The sequence below is a fragment of the Scleropages formosus genome, chromosome 7, assembly GCF_900964775.1.
Source record: "Scleropages formosus chromosome 7, fSclFor1.1, whole genome shotgun sequence".
NCBI lineage: Eukaryota > Metazoa > Chordata > Actinopteri > Osteoglossiformes > Osteoglossidae > Scleropages > Scleropages formosus.
In genome coordinates this window covers 4,281,182-4,304,951 of record NC_041812.1, presented here as the reverse complement: position 1 = coordinate 4,304,951, position 23,770 = coordinate 4,281,182, and the positions used below count along the sequence as shown (strand labels likewise).

Below are 23,770 nucleotides of genomic sequence, written 5' to 3'. Positions count from 1 at the left end.
CTCGATGCACCGAAGCAACGACCTGGCGTGGTGAAGCCACGTTTTTGCTTTGTTCCCTGGTCACTCCGACAGTTTTGACAGGACAGGAACCGCAGATAATCATGTATAGCACGCGTCCAAATAAAAGGTCACTCCGGGCAAGAAAATTTCAGAGCGTCGAGATGAAGGCACTTAAACATCTGCAAAGGAATTAAAAAATGAAAATGTATTTTTGATTATTACTATAACTCCTGAGAGGTGGCTTTACGGGTCTCAGATGTTTAAAAAAATTAGTAAGGAGAAAGCAAATAAAATTGTGAAAGGTACCCAACGGAACCGCACATTCACTGCTGGTATGTTTTAGTGCCTGAGTGAATAAGCAAAGCATTAACAGAAATTGCATTTGGTTCATATTAGCTAACCTACAAACAATGTGTTCCATATTCTGAGAAATGTTGCTAAATAAAATTCTGGTCTTGTGGACTTCCAAAAACAGCTTTTTTGATGACAGGAGTAATTAGGGTAAGACTGGAGCTCAACATTCCACCAGATATTGTACTTTCAGCCTCCAAAGGTCCTGTTCCCCACCACATCCACAAATTGTGTCTGAGTAAGAGGAGAGCAGTCAATGTCTGACGCCCTCCGTATATCTGGTGAAATACCTGTAGGTTCGCAGGTTTGAATCCCACCTCCTGTTGTAGTACCCTTGAGTAAGGTACTTACCCAAAATTGCTCCAGTAAAATTACCCAGCTGTATAAATGGGTAAATAACTGTAAGTAGCTCAACATTGCAAGTCGCTTTGCAGAAAAGTGTCAGATAAACAAATTAATGTAAATGTAGGTTGTGAGTTTGTGACCATGTTGCCCCAATCAGCGCAGGTCACAAACTGTGGCTGCAGTGGGTGAAAAAAAAGCACGTTCTGGGGAGTTTCGGAGATTAACAGAAAACTATTTTTTCAGTTATGTAATTAGCTGACCCTATTCTCTAAAGTGACCTACAGTGATTTACCAGTTTTTCTAAGCTGGGCAATTTTTACTGGCGCTGTTCTGGGTAAATACCTAAAACAAATCTGCGATCATAACATTGCAACTGATGGCGTACAAGTCGATCCGGCGTATCAGGCAAGTGGTGGTAAAGATCCTGCGGTCCAGACAGGGCCCGGTCAGGGTGTCCCTTCCCGGAAGGATCTTTCAGCTCAGCTCCCTGTCCGTGTGCCGGAAGCCATTGACAAGACGTCCTTGAGGTCTTAGAGCATTTTCACCCATGTTTACCTTCTCACAAGGTTTGCTGCTGCGCTTCAATGTCACCCATGGAGGCGAAGCCTTGTAGCCACGCTGACCGTCTGCAGACGGGCCCCGGTTGCAAACTTCTTCCGCTCCTCTCCCTTCGACTTGTTGACATCGCCGTGCAGATAGCTCGCTTTCAGCCTGGTTGTTACCAGTGGGAACGAGCACAACAGCTGAAGTCACAGCTGAATCTTGTCTATCAAGGCTGTCGTGGGGGGTGGGGCCTTGACCTTTGACCTCTGTTGACCGCTGTTGTGCTTTCAGAGTATTTCAGTATTTCAAAATCATAAGCTCTAAAAGCTTTAAGTATACATATATATTTACATATTTAAATATATATATATATATATATATATATTATGAGTAAGTTTTCTTTCTGATTCTTTTTTCAAGTATCTTGCTGAGTCAGTTACTTACTTTAAAATATTTGTATTAAATTGTCTTGCTCCATAAATTAGTAAAACTGTAACTCACTTTGAACAAAAGAATCAAGTAAATTATAGCATACTATGAAAGGATTGTATTTAGGTAAAGAGACCTCTCACACATTTCCAAACTCCCTTTTTGTCCTTGGAAAAGGCTTTGAAGGAACTGGCCCAGAATTTTGTTTTATTTATTTCTCTCCAGGCAGCAGGAGAAAGGCAAGTTGATGTAGATTAAATACATTTTAACGTCTGAGTTAAGAGCATAGATCATATGGTTTTGGACTGGAGACTTTGCAAAGCCTCTGCAAACATGTTATTTATGACTATACAAAATTTCTTAGATAACAAAAACCTATCAGGGGTGTCAGGTAGTTTTTAACTTTATAGTTGTTTGAAAGTAAGATATTGCTAAAAAATTGCATGGATAACAGGATAAATGCAAACTGACTCCATTACATTTCTTGTCATTTTAAATGTTCCCGATTTTGTTTCAGAGTTCATTCCTTTCTGTTATTTTTTCATTTCTTATTGCACATACATCAGCATTTACTTTAGCACAAAGGAGTAAATCCAGAAGACATGATTTGTGTTTGCATTTTAATGTATCTCACCTTTTCTTGTATCTCTACTGGCTTCCTGTAGTTCAAGACTCAAGGAAGGTCAGCATATCTTCACCTCGGCACCTACAGAACCTGATCATGCCTCACACTCAGGCAACAGCACTGTGCTTGGTGCGCCCGCTCACAAGGGGTAAAAGCTGAAAGTTTGAACCTTCTCTGTTTTGGCTCCAGTGTGGGGGAATGAGTTCCTTCTCTTCCTCAAAACTGTTGAATCCCATCCAAGATTCACGATGAGTGTCGAAACATATCTCTTTCACATCAGCTTCTCTCCTGATCTAACAGCTACATTGTCTTTGTACTGTACATCGTAAGTAAATCTTTTTAGTATTATTTATATTGTCTGTGGATATTTTATATTGTGTATATTGTCACCAGACTCTGGCCTGTGTACTGCACTGGCCTGTTTTTGAATGCGTCTTGGACTATATGTGAGATGTGGCACAGAGGTCCAAAGAGGAACGAAATTTCGTTCCGCTATACATATAACTCACCTATAGGTGGGATGACAATAAAGTTGAATTTGACTTTGACATAAATTTGCATCATATCTTCTGACCTGATCCTCTTTGTACTCCCTGTCTGGCTTTCAATTCTATGGGCAGCTACTTGTGTAATGCATGCCAACAAAAACGATGATATCAAACATCAAACAGCATGCTGGTCGACAGGCTACGCGTAAAAAAATAAAAGTAGTCATTTCTTCGTGATTTTGTGTGACTGGGTTTGAAAAGGATGCTTAGAATTTTGAATTGGCTCTATTTTTGAAGATGTGGAATGGGTTATGTGCCAACAGATCATGTCAGCAGTTGTTATTTCTGCCTTGTGCTTCTGGCCCAGAAAAGAAATTCCAAAAAGAAAAAGTGGACTTTATAGTATCCCAACATACCCTCTACTATGCACCCTGTCCCTCACAGTAAAAAAAACTACCCATATTCCTAACCTTCCAGATTCATTCTGCCAAGATTCAGCGGATGAAGAGGATGACCCAACTGGTGCAACCTGTGAGCTCTCGACTTCAAAAGACCCTGGTTTTCTTCCCAACTTTTCATCTTCTGAACCACTCAAGAGTGCTCAAAAAGTGAACTAAACAACCTCTTTAGAGTCTTGCAACTGCCAAAAAGAAAGGCAGAACTCTTGGCTTCCAGACTGCAGCAGCTGAATATACTTGCTCAAGGGGTTAAAGTGTGTAAGTTTTGTGATCTTCAAAAAGATTTTGACTCATTTTCGTCATGGAAGGTGACCTTGTAGTCTACGATTATCAATGGTTTGACCAATGGTCGATAGTTTGATGGCAGCTCTCGACGGTAGTCTTAATCCTGAAGGGTAGAGATTGTTCATCAAATTCTAGGAGCCATTCATTCCAGTTGGTTTTGCAGCCATGATGAGGAGAACACATGACAAATTGAAACAATTTTTGAATTGCATAAAATATGAGAAACATTGGTGGTAACTTTGAAGCAAATTCAATTCAGTTCAATTTTCTTTGTAACTGACAGTCGGGACAAGAATTTCCACCACATTAAGGGGAACTGGCCAGTCACATGTTCCTTGGAACTTGGAACAAAGAATATTCTGCATTTATCACTTGCCGAAATGAGGAATTTTTTGTTACCACCCATATGCATCAAACTGGGAATCAAAAAATTTTGTTAAGGCTACGGATAACAAAGGAACATTTGTTAAGTACCTTGGTGGCAAATTCCCAAAGCTTAGTGAAGCAAAAATCAAGGTGGGTGTATTTGTTGGACCACACGCCAGCGCCCTTCTTAAAGACTACGAGTTTGAACCTATCCTACGTGAAACAGGGACAACAGCATAGGATGCTTTCTGGTCAGAGGCAACCCATTTTCTTGGAAACACTAAAGCTGATCTGATGGAAAACTGACTGCTGTTCTATAAAAAAAACAAGCTTTAACAGGCATTTCCTCCTTTCTCATCTGGATTTTGTCCAAGTCAACTGTGCAGCGATCAGTGATGAACATGGTAAACACCACCAGGATATCTCAGCCATGGAGAAGGGTGACCAGGGGAAATGGAGCCCATCACTGACAGCAGACTACTGCGGGACAGTAACAAGACACACTCCAGTTAAATACAAAAGAGAAGTAAAGAAGCCTCAGGCTGAGCATCAGTGATGGAATTTTACACGTATGTTAGTCATTAACTGTATATACGGTAGGGCTTCTCATATGCAAATTGTGAAACTACAGCCAACGGCTTGTTTGCATGGTCATATTAGTTTCAGCATCCCAGAATTCATATACCGAAACACGTGTTAGCTATGAATTTGTAGAAAGATTATAACATAACACAATTGTAGTCATTTATCTGCATCGTAAGATTTGTGGTGAAATGCACTTCTTTCTGTACGCTGAATTGCACATCACTTTTGTCCACTAAATGAATAAATCTAGATGTAAATTTAAACAAACAAGTGAACAGTTTAAGCACCGCTTCTCAGAAATTCAACTTACAATGGAGTGCACAAAGGAAAAAAATGGAGCAGGGCTGCTCATCAAAAGTCGTATGAATTAAGGATATTGTCAGTTTCACTTTTTTCCGCATACTCAAGCCAGCTTGTACAAGGAAACAAATGAGTATGAAGAACAAGTCTGCACACTACCCACAAACACCCACAGGACATAGATCCGTGCGAAGTGGCCCTGGGAATGATGTAATGCGTGTTAATAAAAGATCCTGTGCCTCTGGCTGAAGAGTGAGCAATAAAATCAATGAAGACTGTCTTATTATGACTCATGCAAAAATATTTCATCGCAAGAAAATCGCGGCACATGCAGTTTAGTTTAATGTTTTGGTCCAACCTTTTTGTCATTATGTCATCTCTGCACTGACTGAAATGTTGATTTTTCCTTTGGCCAGCCCAACATCCCTGCCAACTACTAAATCATGTGTTTATGGGTCCTGGCTTGTTATAATATCCTATAAGAAAGTAGTCTGATGCCACAATTTCCAGAGATCACAATAAAAGTATACCGGACTGTGAAATGGGTGTTTTGAAAATATCAACTTCATGACCCTCACCCATGGCCGGTGCGTTGAACATCCAATGAGTTTCCATCCAGAGAGCCACTGATGTGCTTGCAAACTCGTGGATTACCATGTAAGGCTACAGTAGAGCTCTTTCCATGGTTTGTAAAGATCTGGAGTAAATAATCTTGAAATGCACACATCGAAGGTTTAAAAAGATTGTCCAGGCCAGACATTTGGTGATGGGGTGACTCCTTGTTGATGCAACGGTATAGTCACGCACTTTTTAAATATTCCGTGAGATACAAGGAGGAGGGAAGGACACGTGGGGGGTTGCTAGAGCTGTATACTTGCAAACTCATTATCTTTGTTCTGCTTCTTGGGTTAAAACAACAGACTCTGTGACACTGTGCAGTGACACGAGTGGCATTTTGTTCAACGTTCGTATAACTCAAAGCCAACATCATGTAAATCTCTTTTGCGACCTGTTCAGCATCCAAGGTCTCCCTTGGTTTCCTTGATGTCTCTTTCCAGCTGTGCAGAGTCTTCTAGTAGGTTTACACAGGTATTCTTTAAGTGTTTCATTAGTATCTCTTTTCGTGGACCTGTGAATAGGCTTTCCAACTCCTGCAGATGAACATCATCCTGTACAATCGCTCCATCTGTAGAGAAATCTTCCATAATGCATGACTCAGTCATTATTTCAGCTGATTGTATAGTTTCTGAATTATATGAGCAGCAGGTGGTGTAGTGGTCAGAGACATCCTTGGAGCTGGAAGGCACGGGTGTGAAGTCCCCTCTCCATTGTACAACTATCCAAGGTACTTACAATGAGTTTTTCCAGTGAAAATTACTCAGATGTATCAAGTGGTAAATCATTAGAAGTAGTTTGTCTACAAACCTGGCTTTGAAGAAAAGTGTCAGTTAAATGAATAACAATCTGGGATTTTTGCTGCTTTTCTATCTGCTTCCTTAAGAAGTTATTACCAGAATGCACTCATGCCTTAGATCACCAGGGCTGCGGGTTTGGACACAGGTTTGAATCTGACTCTCTGCAGAATTTTCACGTTCTCCCTGCTCATGTGGATTTCCCCCAGGTACTCTGGTTGCCCCCCAGAGACATACGTTTCAAGTGAATTGAGAGGTTTGGCTCTATTGCCTTTATATCCATCAGCGTCATTCCAGAGACTGTTGCTGTATCTCTCTACTACGGTAACTTTCAGGTGGCATGGTGGCACAGCAAGTAGTACTGCTGTCTCGCTGTGACTGGGTGGTGCGAGAGGACGTGGGTTTGAGCTCCGCCTGGTCTGTGTGGAGTCTGCATGTTCTCCCTGTGCCTGCGTGGGTTTCCTCTGGGTGCTCTGGTTTCTTCCCAGAGTCCAAAGACATGCTTTTCAGGTTCCCCCCAGTGTGTGAGTTCCACTGATGTACGGATGAGTGACCCAGTGTAAGTAGTGTATCTAGCAGTGTAAGTCACTATGGTGAATAAGGTGTGTGGGCTCATAACACTACATAAAGTTCATTGGAAGTAACTTTGGAGAAAAGCATCTGATAAATAAATGTAAGTTAGAGACTATAAATTGCCTTTGTGTGTGAGATTGTCCTGTGATGGACTTGCATCCTGTCCAGGTTTTTCGCTGCTTCGAACCCTGTGTTTCCAGGATTGGCTCCAAATCACTTTGACCCTGCATTAGACCAGCAGTTGCTAACAGTCAATAAATGTTAAGGAATTGTTGAAAAGTAAATGAATTATGGTAAAACACAGTGTGCAAATAAACTGGCGCAAGTGCAGATTCTCTAGTGTCCATTCTAAAATAAATGACTGGTAGGATGTCTATACATATAAAATAGATTTAAAAATAAAGATGCTTATGCAAGAAATCCATCAAGCATGTTTTAGTGTATAACTCATTAGCTTTAATGATGAAGCGAAAATACTGTAAAATAAATTAGATAAAAAACATAGCCACAAGCACATCTCTGATTTGTACAACAAAGCAATGCAACGTATCAGAATCTCTGTATATACAGAATAAAGATTTTTTTTCAGTCTCAGTTCAAACACGTTCTTCAGTGTCTTTTCTTTTGCCTTGAGAAAAAAAAATGAAACAGAACAAATACAACGTTTTTCTTTTTTAGTTTATACTTTTTTTGTATTTTTTCTAGGTTTTTTTTTTTTTGTACAATTTCTCTTTTTTGTACAAGATTTGTGTTGGGAGTGCCATCACCACAGATGATGTTGGATTTCTGTAAAAAGTGAAATTGCTTAGTATATGACATCGACACTGGTGTGAAAGGCTGGAAAACTTTTTACAACACGGCAGTCTCACAGAAAGAATACGGAACCTGTAATCAGACCAGGGCTGACTATTCTTCCCAATACTTGCTTTTCTAAATTCCTAAATGATTAAAATACAGATGTGCAGTTTTTTGTTCATCTTTTAATTAGACATTATAGTAATAACTTTGCACATTCAGTTATTTTTTTTTCATACCATTACAATGGTGGTCGTAAGTGCTTTTTTTTCTCAATTCTGAATGAAGTTCTCTAACAACAAAGCAGAGTGGGAATGTACTGAGATCTGAGACAAGAAACGGAACAGGAGGTGATGAGCTGCTTAAGAGATGAAGCCCAGAGGCCCATCGCTTGGCAGAACCTGGGCATCGCCGTGAAGAACACCGCTGCACAGAAATGGCTTAGCACTAATTATTAGCGATGCTTACTTAACCTCTTTGGTGTGGTTTAAAAGAATATGCTTAAAGATCTACTATGTATACATTTACTCAAATGAATATTAATGGTTCTCCTTCGCTTGTTTTACTTGTGTGCTCTAAAGTTTTGTCGATTTGTCCATTCTGAGGTGCCTGCCCCCCTGTCTTCCAAGGCCTGTTTCTCCTGCAGGTAGGCTCATCAGAATGTCTGAATAGTGCAAATTGTCAACGTTTAGAACGTTTAGGAAAAAAAAAAAACATGATGCTAAAAAACATAATAATAATAATAATAATAATAATAATAATAATAATAATAATAATAGTTATTATATAGAGAAGTGTTTGGCTCCAGCAGCTGGTCAAACTCGTTTCTTTCAAGTATCTTTCGACAATAAAACATGTAACATACTTCCAAAAAAAGTATCAAAAAGACTTCCCCTTTTTAACGAAAAAAAAAAAAAAAAAAGAAAAAAACCAAAACAAAAAACAAACAAAAAAGAAATGACACTGTAATACTTGACAAATTGCATAGTGTTAAGATTTTTTTTTTTCAGGCACCTTGTCAGCATCTCTTTTTATTGCAGCGGAGCAACTAGATAGTCACACTGCACCTTGGCCACATAAATACTCTCTCTCCTTCTCGCACCGTCTTTTTTTTGTAACAAAAATATATTATGTATCTTCTTTTTTCTTTTTTCTCTTAATCTGAAAGTGCCACAGAGACTGTTCTGAGTTACAGAAAACTCATTTGCTAACAACTGAACAAATCAGCGTTATGTCAACAAGTCTCAAAAAAAAGCTTCGAGTCTGTTTTTTTCTAGTGGACGGTCGTCCTCACCCTCTCGCTCCCAGGGTGCCGTGGGGGAAGCCACTGTCTGTGTTTGGCGCTCTTTTTTTTGTCTACGAGCAGCCGCACTCCTCCACTATCATGTTCTGGATGTCTTTCTTCACGATCTTCTGCTCTTCATTGTAGTACAGCATAGACATGGCCCTCAGCTTCGTGGGCACGCAGCAGGATTTGATGTTGTTGAAGGAGCTGTAGCCACGCATGCGGTAGTGGTTGATCACCGTGGAATGGAAGGACAGGGAGGAGCCAGTGATGCTGGCCACGTGGCTGGGGCAGTCGCCCTCGCAGTAGTTGGCGTGGTAGCCGGACGGGGCGATGATCCAGTCGTTCCAGCCGATCTCCTTGAAGTTGACCTGGAACTGCTTTTTGCAGCAGATGCGGATCTTTCCGTCGCACTCCAAACCCCGCTTGCTGCGCCGCCGCGGCTGGTCTCCGGCCTGCCGCACCACCACCATGAGGAAGGGCCGGTGCGACTGCTCGCGCTCACGTTCAGAGGCCTGCGCCAGCACGATTGTGGCGCCTGCCTCGGCACACTGCGCACAGGACACCTTGAGGCTCAACACTCCGTCACCCCGTTCCAGAAGGGTCTGCACGGGGCCTGACACAGGGAGCGTGTGCCAACCGCTGCGCCGTGTGTCCACCACCTTCTCCGACACGGGCAGCTCCTGGAACTGGCCGTCCGGGCCTTGGCGCCGCTGCAGTAGCCGGATGGTTACCTTGGCGCGGCTGCGGTTGGTCTTGGCCAACTTGAGAAAAAGCCATACGTTGGCCTGTTCCACCAGGGACAGCTCACTGCCTTCCTTCGAGATCTGGAAAGTCACAACATCTGGAGAATCTCCTGGAGAAGAGGACAGAAGAAGAGCGGAGATCAGCGAGTGAGACCAACGTTGCATTTCTGCGGAAGACCAAACATTTCCCGCGGCACTCGTCTTGCCGCTTCGCTCAAAGGCCTCCACGCGAGACCTTGGTAACATCGTCGAAGTTAGGAGTCACATTTTCATAAGCAACGCATAACCTTAAACGTGGTTTATCTCCGTCTTGTGTAGAGCCCATTATCTGGAGTGTTATTGCGTACACGTCTCATGTGTTTCTATTCGAAGGAATGCTCTTCTCCAGATCGTGTGGATTTTGTCCTTGGGAGTCGCAATATCTCAAGCCTTAATTCAACAAACAGAAACACTTAGCCTCATTCCATTCAGGTCTTTCTATAACGACGTGTCTCTATTGCCTCATTCTTAGAAGCTGGATGGGCAAACCTATAAAAGGAAATAACTTGTGTGAATTAATATTGGTTTCAGCCCTGTGACTGCTGGCAGAGGGTGAATGTTGCTGAATGGACTCTGTCCTCGTGAACCTTTTGACGGAAAGGTGCTTAAAAGCTCACTAAAGCAGAGCAGCCAGACCTGCTCGTGCATCAGATGCTGACAGAGTTCGGAAAGCCTCCAAAGTTTCCCTCAGCATGTGTCCCTGAACTTCCCTTTCGCGGAGGAAAACCAGCTGAACAAAATCAAGCCAGAAATGACAAGGAAATATATACCAGAAGTCCGGCCATCACTTATCTCCTTGTCTGTGTACTAGAAACTTTTTATAGTTCGCATCTCCTTCTGCGGCCCTTCATCAACACCTCGTCTTTAGAAAAAAGTCTCTAGAGGAGCAGACCCGGAGAGTCATAGTGTATATAAAGCATTGCAAACACATTACGACAAGAACCTCGCTAACGCTTCGGTAACCACAGGTCTTTTCCAATCGAAACTGCACTTGGCTTCGATCCACGCCCACGGCTCCTGCCGTATCGGTCCTTCGGAGCTGGCAATGATACCCTGCCGCGGAGTGCCTTCAGCTAGACCGCTCAGAAGTGAGCGTAATGAGTGGTCTAGGAAGGCACCAATGTAGCACGGCTTCTCAAAGTGCCGCGCTTCGACGCCCTTCAATCTTTCTCGAAATCCAGCTCGGTCCGCATCTCGTTGCGTCCTAGTTGCTGTTACGACTCATTGAAAATGCCCCCCCCCCCACCACCACCCATCCACCCATACCAGCCCCTAAATGGTCACTCTCGCCCTCCCCAATTAGTGCAGTAAACTCATTAAAGTTCAGCACAATTGGGAGTTCAACTACAAACAGTGGTGTTGCCTTTGACCCTGCCTGCTGAATACTTCTGCACAATGGAAGAGCCTGGAACTTGGCAAGTCTGCGCTCACATTCATGAAAAAGATGACTATACTAATAAAACACAGAGAGCTGTTACTCTGGCTTTACAACTAAAGGGGTGTCTGTTAATGTGTCCAAAAAAACAAAAAAAAAAAAACACTGCCGTTTTCAGAAGTACGGCATCCTTGGGAAAAGAGGGTTTTCAACCGATGGACCTCATCCCATTCCGCTCTTCTCGACATTTTTATGCGATCGGTCAAATGTACACAAATAACGTGAGCTTTCCTGGCTTCTGATCATCCTTCCTGGTCGAAACATTCATGAATTTGCCGGGGAAGTGCTGGCAACTCCCTGGCGGGGTGACAGCGACTGGATCCCAGGCCGAAGCCTTTTGTGTTTCGACGGCCGTGCGGTCCGGCTAGACCAACCTACACTGGCTAGTTCGTTCGCAAGAGTCCTCCGCTCTTACTGTTGGGCTGTTTATGAGATAAGAAATGAATTTTAATCCTTTCTGACTGCTGTAATAATAACAATACCATAACATTAGTCTGTGTGTAAACTAAACAGCCATCACAAAGCTGTCCAAACACAGCTGCAAATGGACCAGTATTAATACACTGCTCCTCTGTGTGTTTAATCAGTGCCTACTTTGCGGCGGCCAGGTACGGACGCGATCTCCGAGCTGGGTATAAAGCCAGGGCTGAGCGAGGGGGGCCATGAGCCGGGGACCTTACCTGGAGCCCACCGCCCAGGAGGCCAAGAGAGCAGCGCGAGCTAAGGGCTAAAGCGGCGAGCGGTAATCCCCCCGCAACAGGAGCACCGTTTGCACAGCTGCCCCAGACACAAAGATGGAAAATAACATTTACACATTCCTGCCTCAGAGGACATGCAGAAAGAGGGGGGTGGGAGCCTGACAGTGCACTAAACTATCCGCGCCGTTTCCCATCCAGCCGAAAAACTCTTCCCTTTTTCTTTAATCGATAAACCCTTCCACCGGTCCGGCAAACCCTGTGGGCACAGCTGCCTTTTCGTTGCTGTGCGGGGTACCTATAATTGGTTTTGCATTTAGCGTGGAGCCGTAGCATTGAGGCCTAAGTAATTGTTCTGGAATCATTGGACTCAAGGTGGCCATTAAAAAGCACTTCTCTTTAATGAAGTTTTTCCTGACTCGCTCACTGGAGTTGACCAGGATGGGGGCTTGTTTTATTTGTTTCTAAGTGGATCTCACTAATTGCGCTTTGTTAGTTAACACCCTTCTCGGGCCAAAGATGCGGTCCAGTAGCTCACGAGGACCACGTCTCCGCGTCTGCGGGCTCCGAAGATCCGTTCACAACAAAAGGAGCGGAGTGGTTTCAAAAGGCCGGTTGGGCTCCTGAATGATGCTCGGTTAACAATGTGGTTAATTGCAACTTCTGAGCCTTGCAACAAAAGGTGTTCTTTTTCAGCTTTTTCTTAATCCACCGAGGGCTTGACGCAGTCGGACGTGGGAGGTCCCTTGCGATGACTAGAGAATGCCGGAATTCTCTGACGCTTTCTGCAAACCGAACCAGCAGCACCGACACTGCCTTTGACCTTCAGACGTGTTTTGCACGTGGTCCCCGGGCCATGCTCCGCAGGATACCCAGGGCACCCACAGATGGCCTTGCCTGTGTGGAGTAAGAGCTCACGATCTTTGCAAAGTTCTATTCTTGGCTCCCGGCACACAGCGAAATCAGCGGACTTTAATCGACTCATGCGAAGCGCCTTTTCGTTCGGCGCGATCGCCTTGTCGCCGTAAAGCGCACGGCACGGTCAAGTTCACCTGCTACCCGTGTGCAAGGAAAAGGGAAAAACTACAACAAGTGTGTTCCCGCGACGTGATCAGGCATTAACTGGGCACCGTTCGGGGACGGCAAAATCTGCCGTGTTTGATTTCCTTATCGGAGGGTCGTTGCTTCAATCCACAGGGCGACCGTCAATTTGCGCAAGACTTTATCTATTTTCGATTAGGCCGGTTAGGCTGGATTGGGGACGGATCTCTCTTTGCTCTCTTCCCCGTGGGGTGGCGGGGGGGTGGGGGGAGCGTCCTTCGTTGCTGTCGCTGACACACACTGGGAGGGAAGAGGAGCGTTCCTGAGGTGATGATGGGGAAACGTCCTCGACTTTCTGCTGAAGTGCTTACTGTAAGTGACCCGGCTCTCGGAGGGCGGCTCTGCCACGTCTGGGGGGGGGGGCGGAGGGGATACAAGTACTGCGAACGTGCCAAAGGTCAGCCATGTGGCCTGTCACGTAAACCCCTCGCTCTGAGACCGCAGCACGTGCGCGTGTGTATGCGTAAGCCGTTCCTGCCCAGTCGCACAAACCGCTGCGCCCTGCCGCCAGGCAAGGATAAGCCACCGATGGGCTGGATTTATCGCCCCGGACAGAGGAAGAGACGCACTGTCGGCGCAGAGTCATACCAGAGCGCACGGGCCAAAGCTGCGCAGGAAACCAAATGGGAGGGAGGTGAATTATGGCCTCCTGACACTTTTAACCTTTCTAGGATCTATGAGAGGCCCTCCATCTTTCTCCTGCTCTTTCTCGCTCGCACAGCTATGCTCCTTCTCCTCCTCGCTCTCTCACCCGCGCCTCACAAAGGAGGAAGACTGATGATCCCGTAATTCAAATAAAACATGACGGCGGTTTCTCTTTCTGCACGATGAGGAACTATTGAAAATATCCCCTATCCCCTTTTATCATTGGACCATCCATCCATCAGTAATTATTGTAAGAGTGGGGGGGTCCTTCTCGACATAGCTCATTCTCAGAAGGCTCCACGAGAGCCTTTTCTAACCATTTCCCATAATGCCCAATGACTCATATGTAAACAAACAGCGGTAGGACTTTCTGGAGGGATGATTACAGGTCAAAGTGTTTAGTTGTGACACTGTGCTGTTAATGTAGCAGCAAGTTACTTTGAGGTAACCCAAAACCAAACATGGGGAAGTTTCAAAATATACACGTGTCGCATCGTCTCTCGAGAAGAGGCCGTACGGCGAGTTACCTTCGGCTAATGTGCCGATTCGTTAAACGCTGACCAGGAAGGGCGACAACAGTCGGAGCCGTTATTCATAACAATAGCCGTGTGCCCAGAGCATACGGCGAGGCGGACCGTCGGTCAGTCACAGGTCAACACGCTTTCAAGACCCGGTCCGTATGGTTACGTTGGGTTGAAATCAGAGACGTCCGCTAGGCATGTACTATTGCTCCTTAATAATAATTAATTAATTGATTGATCGTATCCACTTTACGAATTCGCCTATCCTGCTCGGCAAGTCACGTAACCGCTGAAACTGCCCCAGGGTCATATTTTTTGACCAAAACAAGGGGAAAAAAAAGTGCAATAAATGGGTAAAATATTTGTGATGGTCTGGATTTATCAGAAATGTCTAGCACCGGTCTTGTGGTCTGAAAAATGCTGCTGTTTTGTTAAAGGCTGATAAAGGAACTGAATCCAAGGTTTCCAGAGCCTCTGTTTTCCTTTGCCTTTTTAGTCTGGCCTTTCAGCTCATGATGCAGACAAGCACCGTGCGGACGCTATTCGAGGAATTCTGGAGACGGGCCGCCTACCGTACCAAAGGGTGCAATATTTTGGCATGTGGGGAAAGTGCAAGAATGGTGTTTAAGAGCAGATTTTTTTTGAAAAGAGTGACTTTGGTTTTTCATTATGTCTCTTAGAGGTGGCAATGTAATGCGCATTTTTCTTCCCCAAACAGGAGGAAATGTTTCAGATAGCAGATTTCCAACTTCCGTCTCTGTGAAGTAAGGGTTCTCTTAGTGTTGCAAAACATGATTCTGATCTAGAGTATCGCGGCTTTCAATAAAGAATTGAGTTCTCATACAATGGAAAATGCGCCGTTTCGCTCAGCCTCGTCATTGCAAGGTTCGCCGCACGTGCATGTGCGTGTATGTGGGTGTCTGTGGGATGGGGATTTTGTTTTGTGCGTGTACGGGTGCGTGTGAGCGTGCCATCAGACGAGACCCCGCATTCCTTGCGCGTGGCTTGCAGCGGAAGATCCACGGAACACCTGCGCTGTCCCTCTCTCCGGGAAAAGGGCGGATTTATGAATGAGCAGCTTACATGTAAAGCGTTGGTCTGAATGAACGCCACGAGCGGCCTATGGAGCGAGGTGTCGGTGAATGGCGGGGGTCAGGGGACCCTGCCGTGGGAGACCGGAGAGGGCGACGCCGGACCTCCGTCAACAGACCCGCGTTCGCTCGGCAGCCCCATTCAGACTCCGGGAGCAGATGAGAGTGGAACTTGGCCGCGTCTCCCGGCCGGGCCAGCGCTAGGCGCTCCCTCCCCTCAGCAGGAGTGTCTCTTTCAAGAAGCCCTTCCCCTTCACCGCCGCACAGCCCAAAGCAATTACCGAGGCCCACATTTGGCTGAATGAAGCAATTATGCGCTGGTAATAGTCCTACGAGCGCAATGGGCTCGAACCCGACATCACCAGCTCACTGTTAACGCCTCTAATTTCACGAGTCTTTGACGGTCCTTTATTTCACATGGAGCTTCAGAGGCTATTTATAGTATTGAGTGGTTCTCTGCTTACTTCCACGAAGAAACACATGCACGTAAACACAATATAATAGACGTCGGAAGTTCTTCGCATGTCACATTTTAAGCCTTTACAGCCATGCTTCCCCAGTCTTCCGCATTGCCGCGTATTCTAGACAACTTTACCAGCCGATGTCGAGAAACACATTAAAGCCAATTAAACGAAAGAGGGCAAATGCGGAAGCTGTATTAATAAAACTGGCCGTAATCCAACAGGGACACGTAAAGCGCTGCTGGAGAAATGAGATATAAATTGCATAACTTGTGGGGCAAAGGAATTGCTTTGCAAGGTGTAATAATCGTTAATTAGAAGATGTAAGTTTTTCTTATTTTAAAAAGATGCCTCGAGCACCGTTCGACACACAGGGGTTTGGTGCACTTTGAGCGAGAGCCAGCCGGATGGGAAAGAAACGCCGAAACCGGCTCCGTTCTGTGGTCGACGGCGATGCTGCCGCGGACCGTTCGTCTGTCTGCTGGACCCCGACCGCATACTTCTGAGTTCGCTCGCATCCGAGGGCAGCGAACAAGTTCACTTCTGCTCGGATGAACGCGGGGGCACTTTAGGTCTCCCGGGGGGCTATACCATCATTACACGACTGTGGCGGTCGCTGGTCATTATCCTCGGCTAGCGACCCGCATCACCAGACCGTGGCAGACGGTTCCTTCTGCCTGTTGCTCTCCTCTGTCCCAAAAAGCGAAGGCGAGCGCGGATCCGAAGGGCAGGGCGAAGACCATTGTACAGAACGCTCAGTGTTCACACTTGGCGCCGGGCCACCGGCTCCTCAAATCCATGTTACAAGAGGAGATTTAAACACAGCTTAGAGGGGCATCCGACACCAGGCTGGCTGGTCAAAGGCTCCAGGCTGAAAGAATCAATCCGCTTAAACGGCAAGGTACAATTCGTGTTTGCCTAAAGCATTAAACGTGTTAGTTCATGGTGATAAGGGAGCTTGTGTTCGGCGGTAGTCACACTGGGCGCAACGTCTGAAAGCAGACGATAAGCCCTCCAGCATCTATTGTCGCAGACCGAAACGGTTTCAGCCAAGGAGATCCGGAAAGTCCTGAGATCGAGACGTCCCGTAGGGTCGCCGCGCTCATCTGTCTGCTGCTCTCGGACGCCTGTCGGAACGAGCTCGCCGAACCCGACCACGCAAGTTTCCGAGGGTCGGGCTGGGAGGGGTGGAGGATGTCGGACCTTGACTAATGAGCGGGATCGTGCCCGTGATGAGGAGATGGGGGTTAGAAACATCAGGTGCAGGTGTGTCTCAGAGACCATCTGTACCATCTGTGCGCTGTGCTATTGTCGCGTCCATCACCTTCTCCTACCCTCAGGTCCGGTCCCCCTCCTTTCATATCCTAATTGTGAAGATGCTTAAAGAGGATCTCGCATAGAAGTTATCGGTGCATGAAGGATACGGGCGGTGGAAAGAATCAATCCGCATCGGAACGTTTTCTCCACTCCAGTTAATGCACCCGGACACTTTGTTTGACTTTCAGTTTTGCGTCCCGCTGCTCCGTGCGCGTTGTCTGGGACAGAGCATCACGCAGCAGAGCGACCTCGCGACCCCTTCGACAGGACGCCCCAGCAAACTGGCTGAAAGGGCGAGTTGCTCGGCAGCAGAGCGGCAGCGCCAGCACCCCGACACCGTTCATAAAAGCCAAAAACCGGGGCTCCGGCACCCGAGCCCGAAGCCCAAGGCAAGAAGCTTTTTACAGAAGATTATTGTCCGATTCTCTCAAGCAGCAGGAGGTAACCAGATGCCTGAGTTTAAAAAAAAAAGAAAACAGGGGGGTGCGGGGAACGGGAGCTGCCTGGCCCTTCCCTTTTCTCCCTTTTAAGTCAACAGGTCTCTTAAAACTCCCAGTATCTGCAGGTGCTCTTAATTAAGATGTGCGTAACCCCCCCGCCGCTCCCTCGCCAGCTCCACCGGAGATTTCATAGAAAGAAACCTGTCGAACGGGGTTCTTGTCCCGCCAGCAAGTGCGAATTTACTTCACAGATCCAAAGTCTCCTTTGTGAAAGCACAAACAGACCATAAATAGAAAGGACCCCCCCCCCCCCCCCGTCCCCCCGCCAATACGCATACACACGCACGCACGCACGAGCCCACACACACTCTGATGCGTGGACGCATCTGGGACGCTCACCTGGCTCCGCGAAGGTGATGATTTCGGAGGTCTGCTCGGCCAGCTCGTCCATCTCAGCTCGGCTCTGGCCCTCGTCCTCGATCTCCACGCTGCCGTCCTCGCCCACGCGGCCCACGTGTAGCTTCCTGATGGCGTTGAGGAGGGCGGCGCGCGGCACGGGCTGCGTGATGTTGGGCCGTGCGTTCAGGTGCAGCATGCTGAGGATGTGCCTCTTCACCGCCTCCACCATGTCCGTCTGGCCGGCAGGGGCCGCCTCCTTGGTCAGTCTCGCCAGGGCGCAGGACGGGCAGTCCGTAGCCGCCGGCCCCTCGGCCGCCCCCTGGCCCGCCGCGGAACCCGTCGGTGTGGGTGAGCAGCGGCCCGCCAAAATCCCACAGATGAGCAACAACATTCCAGGCAGCAGCGCTGAGGTGGACATCCTGAGCGGGCGAGGAGCGCGGGTTCGAAAGAGGGAGCGAAACGAAACGCGCCGGCTCGATCTCCCTTCCACCAGGGAGAGAAGGAAAAAAAAAACCACTACAGATGTGCTGCTAACTTCGAATGAATAAACGTGTGCTGGTGTGTGCGTGTGTGCGCGTGTGTGTGCGTGTGTGTGTGTGTGCGCGTGTGCGTTGGAGAGAGTGGCAGAGTGAGCAGAAAGTTTGGCTGAAATTAATCGGCAACTTCAGAGACAAGTGTAATCCCGGCGCGGAAGGAGCAACGTGGAGCCGGAGGAGGTGTGCCCCCCGTGGTGCGGCTGAGCAGGGCTGAGGGGCCAAAGAGCCGGTCTCCTGTCTGGTCCTCGCAAAGTTTGAGCGAGCAGCGCCCTGGGGATGTGCCGAGCTCCGGAGAGTCTTGCAGTGCTCCCTGTGCAGGAGTTTGAATGGTTTTGTGGAAGTGGGCAGGGTTAGCGGCACCCTCTCTCTCGCTCTCTCTCTCTCGCTCGCTCCCTCGCTCTCCGTACGTCTCCCTTGCTCTCTTTCTCTCACCGTAATTATATCTCCGTCCCTCCTCCCTTCCTCGTCCCTCCCTCAGAAGAGGGGAGACTGACTGACTCACACCACTTTTTTCTTTTTTCCCTTCCCTCCGAGTCACCCGATGCATTGCACGCTTTCAAATAATCAAATGCTAATGTCAGACTATTTAAGCTCAAAAGAATTTTCCGCCGCGTTTTTTCCAGCTCATCGCCAAACCTTCAGTTGTCCTTCATCTTCGCAGCTTTTATTGTTTGAAATAGAACGTGGGCACCAGCCCACAGGGTCCAAAGTGTTATTTTAAGTTCAGCAGGGAATACCCGCTGAGCGAGCCCTCGTCTTTCGATTTACTCACGCAGGTGGGTTAACGTGGTAAAAACCCGAGTATACCTGCGCAAGATCGACAGGGTGCTGACAAGTGGACCGTGGATGTGCACCTCTGTTCTGTAATGCACATTTCCTCGAGGAAGCTTCCCAAAGTCTTTCCTCCTTTGCTTTTCCTATGTAACGTAGCGATGCATGGTGTATGATGTCTTCGCCATCATCTGTTTCCTTCATTCTGAGAATGAACAGAAAGCAAGAGTAAAAGGCACTTCCTGTTCTTTCACACGCAAGATGGTTTTGGAAATTCGTCACGACACCCGGAGGGAAGCGCCCGCCACAAGCAGCCTCTCGAAGACGGACTTAGAAATCGAGCGTGAACGCTAGGAAAGAGAGGGTGCGCTTGTAGACTCGGGGCAGCGGGCAAAACACCTCCGTCCAGGGCCGTTTTCAGGCGTGTCGTGTCACTCTGGCTTCCTCGACCGAAGGGCCTTCCAGCGACGGAGGACCTTCTCTAGGTCTACGTGGGATTGCGTGGGAGACCATCCGCTGGTGAAGTCCGCCCTACATTCCCGGCCCCGTTGAGCCCCGACGCGACCGGCGGTTCTTTCGAGGTTTCCGTGCGGATAAAAGCATCAAGGATACATTGACCATTTCCGTCAGTTCGCTGTGGTGAAACCTATCATATCCCATCATGGATAACGAAACATACTGAGCACCAAATCCTGCGTTCATAACGAGCAACTTTTGATAATAAATGAATGAAAGAACATATTCAGTATCATGTGTGGACTAATTTTAACATTATTCAGATGGCAAAGCCTCCAGAACTGGTTTGGATGTGTTGCATTGTTATTCTTCACTACAAAGATTAACAGAAATTAAGCTGGAACGAAGTTCAATGTTTTTATGTATGAAGTTCAGAGGAGGAATGACAGGAAACAGACACCGAGACATACGTGTCCTCAGTCACACGTGTCAACAGGCTCACGCAATCAGGATTTCTTCTCCAGGAGAACCTCACCCGTGTCCGGAGAACCGAAACGGCTTTGAACGCTTATGGACGGTCCAAGATCATCGTCTCTCTCCCTCGCCCCCCCCCGGTGGAGAAACCTGCGGTGGATTTTTCTAGAGGAAAGAATGCAATTGCCCTTTTGGTAAATGTAAATTGATGTCCTGCTCTGTGTTACTTAGTGTTCTAAAACCTCCATGCTGGTTAGTATCGGGGGCGATGAGCGCGGCGCCGTATCTCCACAGGACCATGATCATCAACCAACTCAACTGCTCCCTCTTATGGTCACATCACACATGTTCCTTCTCTCCTTCTCGCTGCTCGCATTACTAACCCTTTCCCTTTCTTCCTTTGGATTTTATTTATAAAATCAAATTTTGTAGGGATCTCTCATCTCCTCTCAGTTGATGTCTCGTGCAGCAGGTAGTTTAGTAGTTGTAGTTACTGTCTTTGGACTCAAAGGTTGCAGGTTTGAATCCCACCTCCAGCTGTAGTACCCTAAATTGCTCCTGTAAAATTACCCAATAGCTTTGGAGGAAAGTGTCGGCTAAATTAACGACTGTAGATGTCTTTACCCAAATTGCAATGGACTGTAGACAGTGTAACATCCTGGGTACGGTGGCTATTGTACCACGCAGGGGTTGGGAAAACATCTGACATGTACTTCCCAATTCTGTTTCTGTAGAATGGAGCCCAGAAAAAAAAAAAGGTCACCAGAACCTGCTCTTAGTGGAAAAGATGCTGTGTATTATGAGATGGAGTTAAGACAGGCTTGACCACAAACATCTTGTAACAGTAGGATGTTGATCCGTGTTTCTTCGTTTAGCTGACACCTTTCGCCAAAGCATCTTGCAATTATTTGGACAAACTAGGTAATTTTACTGGAGTAATCTTGGGTAACACAGCTGGAGGTGGGATTTGAATCTGCAACCTTCGTGTTCAAAGATAGCAGCTTTAAACACTACACAGCCAGTTTGGTTGGGGCAGGAATTAACTGTGGAGTTCAAAATGGGTAAAGTCACTATTTCTCGTTCAGTTTCACTAACTGCTTGTCCTTGTCGGGGTCACCGAGGTCCAGAGCCAATGCCATTATCACCGAGCACTGGCCTAGGAGGGGGGTCACCCTGGACGGGACACCGGTGCATCACAGGACACCCTCACGCATACAACCACACATTTTGGGGGCAATTCGGAGTCACCCGTTGACCTCAAACACACATCTCTGGGATGAAACTCATGCAAATATGGGGAGAACACACAAACTCCACACATGCTGGGCTGGATTCCCGCTGCGCCACCATGCCGCCCAAAACGTCCATTTCTCTTCATGAAACTGGTTAAATGCGTGAAATGGAAAGAAACTGCCATATTAAGCAGCGAGCCCTGGATTTAAATTTTGGTTCCTCACGACCTGCAGTTGAAGTATTAGCACAAATTGTATATAAAGTATTAGTACAAAGTACTGGAGCCCGTCGCTTCAGTGAAAAAGTGCCGATTTTGCGTGGGTGAGGTGTAAAAGCACGAGACACGCATGCCTGCTTAGCAGACTGGTAGACACCGAGGTGTTCCTGTTTGCCGATGGAGCGTGTGTGTCGCGGCCCGTGGAGAGCGTGTCATCCGCACGCCGGCCGTCTCAGGGTACGAACCCAGGGGGACAAACCGGATGGAGGAGAATGACTGGGATCCACGCGCTCAGTGCAAACTCATGAATGGGAGCACCGGGCCCCCTAAAAGAGCTCGGCCCCCCACGGTGACCCGACGCACCGCATAAGGGTGAAACGGATGGTTGGGGGAGGTTGGGTTCCTCCTCGCTCCATCGAGCGCTCCGGCTTCGACAACCGTTGCGTTTCAGGGACGGCGCGACAGACCCCGGAGTCTGGAATCTTCCGCACGGGGCGCTGGACTCGGGCCGGGGATCCGGACGCGACCGGTTTACGAGGGAATCGATGAAACCGGTCTGAATGCGGCTCGAGGAAAAGAAAAGGAAGTCGGGGTTTAGCGTTTCGAAACGAATGTGGGGAAACTTCGGTGTCCGCTGGCTGATGTCACACGGTTCCGCTTCCACCGAACAGCTTTCCAGCCGCAAGGCGGTCGGACGGAGTAGCTTTTCTCATTAAGCCGAGCTACATCACCGTTCGGACGGAGACGATGAATGATGTCACAAATCCCCCCCCATCCCCCCACGCACCGTAATTCCTGCCCTCCATACGTCAAATAATAAACTGTTTTTCTGTGTGCGGAAATTTCGAAACAGAACGCCGTTCTGTTGACCTTTCGGATGTGTTTAAATTTGTCTCCCGTGTGTTTATTTTATTAGGTATAATTTAAACTTTGCAGAATATTTATAGCAACTGTGTCTGAGTTGAGCTTCCGGAGAGGCGTTCGGAGGAATACCGGCGAACGCTCGTAAACAAAAATGTATATCTGTAATATATATCTCCGTCTACTCGTTTCATCGATTTGCTCAACTTAAAATAACTATTTGTTCAGTGTCAGTAGTGCAAATATAATATAAAAGTCTTGTTGTTTCATCCCTATAAATACTTAATGGCTTAACTTATATCTTACAATCTCTACTACAGTGGGGTATTTTTACAGCATCAATTCAGGGTAAAGACAGTGGTCAAGAAAGCAGGGATCGAACCCGAGTCTTTAGACTGGAACTTTTCCCAGATATCATCACACGATAAAGCCTTGCAAATGTACATTTCTAGCGTTTTTAGGAAGCAAGGGGCTATTTTGAGACAGGGTGGTCATTTCTAGATAGGGGCAATGTCCAACTAAATGGGTCCAACATTAATTTCTAATTTAACTTTTTTACTTGCAATATTAAATATTAAATCGTAATGTACTATTTTTGACCCGAGCGCATGAATGAAAAGACCTTCTATGATGTATCATGTAAAAGATAAAAAAAAAAAAAAAAACAGCGTAACTGCAAGTCACCGGAAGAGACGAAGCATTTGCAAGGGAGCGCACATGGGCAGCGGGTTGCAGGAAGGAGGAAATACGTGCGCTGGGTGAATCTGCGATGAATTCGTGTGGTCAGCGTGTAAAGACGTAATCATGGTCAGTGAATAAGGGGAATAAGTGTAGCGCCTGCATGAGCGCGCGCTGAATCCGCCGTCCCGTCACCGAGGGCCGGGGCTGCCAGACGTCTCCGAACGCCTCCCCTCGGCGCGGACGGTGGCGGAAGCCCCGGGCCGGCGTCGGGCATCCTGGAATCCGGCGCTGTGTGCCAGACTCCGGGTGGGAGAGCGACTCTCGGAGGAGTTCGCTTTGTGTAATCGACCGCAGGCCGACCTGGGAGGCCAGCTGGCCGACGCACCAGGACTCCGTGTTCCCCTTTGAAGTTTGGTCCGCGTGAAGCATTCCTCGTTGCCCCCTCTGCCCCGTCGGCCCAGCGCGCGCGCGCGCACACACACACACACACACACACACCGGCCGCGCGCTTTGCCGCGACTCCGCCCGTCGTCGTCGGGTCCGCCGCTCCGCTCCCTTCCCCGTCTTGGGTCCGCTGCCGCGTTACCGCGGTTCTTTCCCAGGCCGGGCCAGACGGATGACGACACAGAAGGTATTAGCAGTCCGCACCGCTGCGGAACCAGACGGGGCGAAGCTCAGCCCGCGCTGGGGTGAGTCAAAGGACGTGAGCGCTCGGTCCATGATGGGATGAGAGGAGTGCGGAGGATCGCCAGTCATCTTCTAAAGAAGCGTCCGCCCCGGGGTCGAACGTGAACGGAGTACTCCAAACACA

At 47.5% G+C, this 23,770-nt stretch overlaps 1 protein-coding gene across 1 annotated transcript; it reads right to left on the bottom strand.

Moving 5' to 3' along the window:
- Positions 1-8,505: 8,505 nt before the first annotated feature.
- Positions 8,506-18,664, bottom strand: inhbab (inhibin subunit beta Ab). The gene is made up of 2 exons (XM_029253311.1): positions 17,731-18,664; positions 8,506-9,696 (listed from the first exon to the last, which is right to left on the bottom strand). Exons 1-2 carry the CDS (start codon positions 18,146-18,148, stop codon positions 8,912-8,914), a joined length of 1,203 nt encoding a protein of 400 aa, XP_029109144.1. The 5' UTR covers positions 18,149-18,664; the 3' UTR covers positions 8,506-8,911.
- Positions 18,665-23,770: the final 5,106 nt, after the last annotated feature.

Excerpts from the sequence above, each read along its gene's own strand:
- inhbab (XM_029253311.1), bottom strand. The coding sequence starts at position 18,148 with ATGTCCACCTCAGCGCTGCTGCCTGGAATGTTGTTGCTCATCTGTGGG. Across the intron at positions 9,697-17,730 it reads CATCACCTTCGCGGAGCCAG|GAGATTCTCCAGATGTTGTG; the intron begins GTGAGCGTCCCA and ends CCTCTTCTCCAG.